This window comes from Cyprinus carpio, chromosome A14 (assembly GCF_018340385.1).
Source record: "Cyprinus carpio isolate SPL01 chromosome A14, ASM1834038v1, whole genome shotgun sequence".
Taxonomy (NCBI): domain Eukaryota; kingdom Metazoa; phylum Chordata; class Actinopteri; order Cypriniformes; family Cyprinidae; genus Cyprinus; species Cyprinus carpio.
The window spans coordinates 2012916-2020257 of record NC_056585.1 but is presented as its reverse complement, the minus strand read 5'-3'; the positions used below and the strand labels follow the sequence as shown (position 1 = coordinate 2020257).

The following is a 7342-nucleotide window of genomic DNA, read 5'->3' as shown; positions in this document are numbered from 1 at the left end:
TGGCAATTCAGTTATTTGCACGTCTGCGTTGTTTTAAAAAGGGTAAGATCTGGTTTAGTAGGTGTTCATTTAAAAAAAATTTTAGGACACAGATTCTTAAGAGTTTGAGCAGCACATTTTAGTGCAGATTGTGTTGTGAATTAGTCGCAATGTAATGAAGACTTTACAAAGATGCTGTTATTGAAATATGGAGCCGCACATGCTATATTGGGTCTGACAGCAAACCTGTAATGCACTCATTTCACAAATACACCAAATCCAAGTAAATTCAAATAGTTCAACTGCTGCAACAATAGATTGCAACAACAAAAGCATAGAATGTCTCAAGATTGAAATATAATGATTAAGTATATATTCAATTCATTTTAATGTCAGAAATGTGTATCAGATTCATGTAAATGTTAAATGACCCAATTACTTACAATAAATATTACATTTTAAAATAACACTAATGAAAGCATTCCACGTGAGCCCTTTTGTGGCAATAAAATTAGACACAAGGGTCTAATTTTACTTAAAAAACAACAACTGAGTTTTACTGTATCCACAAATCCCTCATTAACAAATCAACACACACAAAAGAATGAGATTACCTACTTTAAGTATTGCTACTTAATATGTAGCCAGCATAGAAATAATAAAGTTGGGGTTTATTGAGGTGACGTGATGTGTTCAAGTAATGCAGTGTGGAGGTCATAAAGCATGAACTGGCTTTTCTGTATCAGAAACAGAAAAGGTAAAAAGGAGGCTATTTTTGTTATGTGAAATATGAGTTTGAAAAGACAAGCTGCTCTCTAATATGACACATTCATTTTTGTTTTTGATTTCAATTTTTTCTTTATATTTTGAAATTTATTTTTGTTATTTATTTTTTTGACTCCTAATTGCATTATTGTTTTATGTTTTTTATTGGAGTTTTTTAATATATTTGTAATTTAATGTTTTTGATCTTTTTTCAGTTCTAATTTTTATTTTTTGATGTGTGATTATGTGAAAGTGCATTTGGGGGTTTTTTATTTATTTGGTGAAACTGTCCTGAAGTACCAGTCCAGAAATGGAAATGGGAAGAAACATTTTTTTTTTTCGGAATGAAGACTGAAATCTGTGCATGTAACATACATGTTTAAGTGCACAATTATTAATGACCACATTGACATTTCTCCAGATATTTAGCTGCTATGATCCATCCACGCTGCAGAACGTCTCTCAGCCTCGAGACTTAATCGCTGTTAAATGTCTGAATCTCCAGATCAGACAACATGCTCCTGCAACATGACAAAAACCAGATTATAATTTGTTTCTAAAACTAAAATCTCTAGGGCTGCAACAAAAGCAGAACTCACTTCTGCTGCTCTGAGAGCAGAAACTCCTGCTGGACCCGCTGGATGAGTTTTGGGGTCCCGGGCAAACAGAAGCCAGCTGAGATCTGCACCAGCTCCAGCGCCTGATTCACATCGCCACTCTCCTTTATACACGTCAAGAACTTATCCAGCAGCTCCTCACTACAGAACAACACATCAGTGTGAACATCCAGACTATTAAGACATCAAATATAATATAAAATTCATTTAGATTCTTTGTTACAAAAAAAGTGGATCTGGGTGTTTCAACATTACCTTTAAATCCTAAAATATTGAATTTTTTCTAGCTATGCTCAACTGTTAAACACTAAAGTCAAAATTTAAGACCCCTGATCGTACCTTGGAACTCTGTTGTGTGTTTTGAAGAGTTTCAGTATTTCCCTGAATTAAAGGAAGAGAAAGAATATCTGTGATGTGCTTGAACTCAGTTTGATCTGGATCACATTACAGATGTCCATTAAGGATGTTACCAGGCGTCCTGTCTCCTCTGAGCTGCGAGTAAAACAGAGACCAGGTCGCTGAGAGAACCGGCCGTCCAGCTCATCATAACCTTGCCCCGGTCACCTGTGTCATACATTTTCTTGATGTCCAGTGCACACTCCGCAAACGTCTCCTGCACCTGTCCAGAAAATATATACATGTGCATTACAAACCAGCACCATTATGACAGACTGACATAGAAATTAGCTTTATAATCCACTGGCAAGGCAACTGAAAAGAAGATTTGTAGAAGACATGAGTATTAATCAGTATAGATGTAGATACCTCCTGATTTTGTTTCTCTCTTGCCATAAGTGTCAGCAGCTCTTCCACCAGCGTCTGCCTGTTGCCATGCCCCAACTGTTTGAGATCTGTGGAAAAGGAAGTTATTAGAGCAAGTATTGATAGTACTAAATCTCATACACAAAACTTTCTGCATTTTTACATTTTCAGAAAAAAATATAACGCCCTTTAGTGTGTTTTAAGCCATTTGGTTTATAAAGACACCATGTTTACGTTGTAATTCCCATGTTATATACATTTGTGTTCTCATAAACCATATATCCCAGAACACACAGAAACACATTTCAGACAGAATTTAAATTTTTGGGTGAAATATTTCATAGACACTCTTATTTTGAACTAAATCAATCAATCAAATCAATCACCTTTCCATATTTGCGGGATGAGGTCTAATCTGTTGTCCGTATCAAGCACTTGGAGCAGATCTCTCATGACGTTAGAACTGGGGTAGTACACCTTCAAACAAGATCACATTAACCATCATTCATGCACTTAATTCCGTTCAGATGAAGAAACACAGGAGTATGTTTCACTCACTGAAGGAACCAGATCTCTGTACCACTTCAGCACCACATCAATGTTCTCCATCATACAGAGCAGACTGAAGAACCGCGCACTGAAACAGAGACACAAGCAACCTGACATTAAAGAGATTTCTGAAGAAATCAAAATAAGTTCACGTTATTCTGCAGGATTATACTTACTGGTAAATGTTCTGTTGGAAATCATTTCCCAGAAGTCTCCAGTTCTCTCCAACCCCCAGCAGCTCGTGGACCCTGTACGCCTGCTCAATGTCCTTAGTGTCAAGACACTGTAGAGAGAGATGCCAAACAGGGTCACATGCTATCCTAAAGTGACAGTTACCATGAAGCAGTGCTGTTGAAAGTTTAAGTGCACTTACTATTCTCACAGCAGTAATGAAGAACTGTGCTGAAAAACAAAAGCGATGAAGGTGTGATTCAACGATTCAACTCTGTAGATACTTTTACAAAAAGGTGAAGTGTAATAGTTAGGGCCTGTCCCAATTGCAACAACTGCGGTCTTGTCCACTTGAGCATGTGCAAGTGACAAGAAATACTGCCTCAAGTCAGAAATATGCCAAATTTCAGTGACGTTAACACACATCTCTATGGTAAAATGTTTTTGGCAGACAAATCAAAAATGAAACTTAGTCAGTAAACCCCGCTGTAATAATAAGCAGATACCATCATCAGGGTCCTGTGGAGTGAAGCTCTTCCCTGACACCTCGTTCATCACTTCCTGCAGAATGTCTGTTTGGCCTTGAAATGGGGCACCTGCAGAGCAAAGCATGATCGGAAATACACGATTGTTTCTGTGCACATTTAACATGGTAATTTAATTTAGAATTGAAACAACTGCCATTTTAATGTATAAAATGAGCCTTTATGACCTGGTTTATAAAATATGCTGAGCAAGTGATTGTAAGAGGCCAGACTAGGATCTGAAATCAAAGAAAAAGAATCAATTACACACCAAAACAGGCATCAGAATATCACAAACCACTTGTTGTAGAAACTTAACGGACCGATGGAGAGAGCCCTCATCTCACTGATCACAGGAAAGGCCTGCGATTTTCCCACAGTGCCACAGCGTCTCAAAGCCTTCAGGACAGCGTTCAGCGTCAAGAGGTTCGGCTTGACCTTCTGCTCTGCCATCTGCTTCAAAAGATCCTACGAAACACACAAACTGTTGCAGAATCTACTTCAGACAGCGGCTTCACAACAAAATCTATAATCACATACCACTATCAGCTCCCACTTCTCATTGTATTTCTCTTTTACTTCCGGGGCGGCGGTGATCAGGGCATTGAAGGTGCTCACGTCGGCTAGAGGAACAAAACAAGGCAATTCAGCTTTGGAAATGCTTCATTTGAACTGATTTAAAAACTGAAAAGCACATACTTACCTTTCAGCTGGTTGTTGAGCAGGTCAGTGTAGGTGCTGAACGCTTTAGAATAAGCACCATACTGTGAAATCAAGCACACATGCAGTCATCTTCTGCTGTCAAACTAGAAATTAAATGTAGAAGTTGGTGCATCTGTTACCTTCACCATGCCTCGTATCAGAGCGCTGTATGAATGTGTGTTTGGCTCTGACAGCAGCGCAAAGATCCTCTCTGCATTATTATTCTCTCTAAAGGAGAAAACAAGACAAGGCGACCTCTTATTATGTGACAGTGTATTTTCTTGACTGTATTATGTTATGCAGATACACTAACAGTCAGTTTATTTGGAATAAATAAGATTTTTTTATCTGTGTTTGAATGAAGTCTCTAATCTCACCAAGGTGTTATGCAGATACACTAACAGTCAGTTTATTTGGAATAAATAAGATTTTTTTATCTGTTACTGCAATTTATTTCCTGAGAAGCAAAGGAATTTGCATACTCATATTCATCACATATTCAGAAATCATTTTGATGTGCACAATTATATTGTTTTTATTATTATCAATGTTGGATAGTTTTTGCTTTAATAATGCATTTTTTATTCAAGATTCTGAGAAGCAAAGTAACTGACCTCTTTACTTTCAGCAAAGTCAATACTCAAGTCTTCAGTTTCAACACATGATCCTTCAGAAGATTTCTGAAGGATCACGTAACTGCAAAAAAAAAAGAAACTTTGATTGTAAACCAAAAATGTCTGTTTTCCACCTTCTGTAAGCACTCACTTCCAAAAAAAATAAGAAATTTAGATTCTTTTGGTTCTTAAACTTAAATGTCTGTTGCTTTCAGCTTATTATTTGATTTATAAGTTCTTAGCGTTTTTTAGTCTGCGGTTCATCCTGGACATCCTCCTGGGATTTTTCGACGGATAAGAGCATAAGATGGAGTTTAAAAACAATCAAACAAAAAATTTCACCATAACACATCTCAGGTGACTTATTGGTCATAAAGTGTATAATAAAATAAATCAGCACCAAGAACGTGGTTGAGAACCACTGCACTAAAACAACAGAGCATTCTGAACATTGTTTTATGATGTGACCAGCCCTACCGTCTCCTCATTCCTCTGTTCTGGAACATTCTCTTGTGCGGGATCACAATCTCCATAGAAACAAATCAGATCTAACAACTGATTGGTCACATCCAATGACACTGGTGTACCTGCACAGAATCCACTCATTTGTCATTCAGTTATACAGTCAGTTATACAGTGATATTACATGCAACGGCTCGTCTTGCTCATTCTTACCGGCCTGCTGCAGTTGGTCGTACAGATCCACAGCAGCTTTGACTTTCCTCATCTGAATTCTCTCTATGAGAGCAGCTTCAGACACCTCCTCTATCTGAGCCTCAAGAGTTTCCGGCATTAGACATTCCAACAGAAGTAACATTCATAAGCACGAGCCCTCATAAGCAAATCAAACCATGAGACACAAATACTGGACACTCACAGGAATATGAGGCTGAGCGTAGTCTTTCTGGAAGTATTTCGGGTATGTACTGATGAAATACTTGGCAGCATTTCTGCCCGATTCCTGGGACAAGGAAAATAATTTCTGTGCCAGAAGAAGAAGAAGCTAGTGTCAGAAGTGTTTTCATGTAATGTGCATCTATGCTCAAATTAGGAAAACTTGCAATATATACATTCATTATTTCAATGTTTAAATAAATGTTCATTTTATTAATGTAAATTTAGATAAATGTAGATTTTATGTCTTTACTGGTCTTAAAAATGGTAGTACTACCATAACAAATGCCGATCGTGAACCTCTCTCTAATAGTTTAACCTGAAAACCTGAAATGGTTCGATAGCCAAAACTCACAAACTCTGATGATGTTTTTGGAGTGAGATATGGATCATCCTGGAATCTGTAATCTGAGGCTGTAGGATCCTAGAACACACACACACACACACACACACACACACACACACACACAGTTACTATGATTACATGGTATTAGATAACACGCGTGTTAGAGTTGTCTGATGAACATACCCTGTTCACAGTGGATGCCAGTGCCTGTAAGACAGCCTCTTTACTCCTGATAACAGTAAACATTAATTAATTGTTAATGCATAAATGATTAAATAATTAATAGATTAATTTTAGAAATCTATATATTCACTGATCATGTGAATTTATGAGTTGTAACAAACAATGTGTTCAGATCTGACCAGTACGGACCATGTTTTCTTCTTTGGAATCACTATTTCTTCTAAAAAAGAAAGAAGAAAGAAACAACATTAAAATATATTTCTAATATTTATTTCTGATTAGAAAGCATGCTAATTTAACAAAGCATGTGAATGTTCCTAATAAAAAGACATAACTGTCAGACCTGGTGAAGAAACTGCAGGCTGTTGATCTGCAGCAGAATTCAGAACAAAACTCCTGTAAACAAACCACATAATGAGTGTTTTCATGCGCCTGATAAAACTTGGGCGAACACATCCAGCCCCTTGAAATGACCTAGAGACAACCAGTGGTTTCTTTACATACATGAAAATGACAGAAAATGTAATTTAATAAAAGGGCCGAATAAGCCTGTTTTAGTGCTATTATCTTACCTATTAGGCCATGCCTTCTGCAGGTGAACGCGCAGTATTCTGCTGCTCTTACATACATGATGCCTGAGAGCTTGCGAACAGGAGGACGCCATGACACCGAAGTGCGTTCGGTGGCACGTCACTTCACGAGCGTTCTAACGCTCCCATCAAACAATAGATACACTCCTGCAGGTGGCGCTTGGCGGCTCAGAAAGTAGATATCACCGCGGCACCCCCGCAGTCAGCTGTGATTGGTCCATCCTGTGAAGCGCTGAGAACAGTCACATGTATCATGTGACCAAACACGCGCCATAACGTGCGTTCACGTCATATAGTGATTACGAGAAACCAACTTCTAAATAGCGTTCACGTCCTCTTAGAACTCGTAATTAGAAACTTCTTAACTGGGAACTTTCTGACAGCTACAACTTGTACCACTTGTTGTTACGTGTTGTCATCATTTTTATTTCAACGGTCAAGACGATAATTTACGTCTAGATAATGACGCAGAAAGTTTAATAACTAATTGAATGCAAATACAAAATTGAAGAGTTAAAAAAAGAATAACTATTATTTTACTCAGTTTCGAATTCATTTCCATTCTACCATTCACTCGTTTTCTACGGTCGGGACATACCATCTCAACAAACAATATAAATGAACTATTCTTCATACGGCCCCATAG

The 7342-nt window shown here is 37.7% G+C and overlaps 1 protein-coding gene across 1 annotated transcript; it reads right to left on the bottom strand.

Annotated features, from left to right (window-relative positions):
* Positions 1–1027: 1027 nt before the first annotated feature.
* On the bottom strand, positions 1028–6853 carry LOC109102889 (pentatricopeptide repeat domain-containing protein 3, mitochondrial-like). The gene is made up of 24 exons (XM_042769693.1): positions 6679–6853; positions 6450–6502; positions 6296–6326; positions 6107–6152; positions 5933–6001; positions 5561–5665; positions 5359–5482; positions 5161–5270; positions 4927–4960; positions 4210–4349; positions 4071–4131; positions 3908–3990; positions 3691–3835; positions 3556–3606; positions 3350–3439; positions 3046–3074; positions 2849–2955; positions 2682–2760; positions 2510–2600; positions 2127–2212; positions 1832–1980; positions 1701–1742; positions 1344–1502; positions 1028–1265 (listed from the first exon to the last, which is right to left on the bottom strand). The coding sequence occupies exons 1-24, from the start codon at positions 6768–6770 to the stop codon at positions 1220–1222; spliced, it is 2022 nt and encodes a 673-aa protein (XP_042625627.1). The 5' UTR covers positions 6771–6853; the 3' UTR covers positions 1028–1219.
* Positions 6854–7342: the final 489 nt, after the last annotated feature.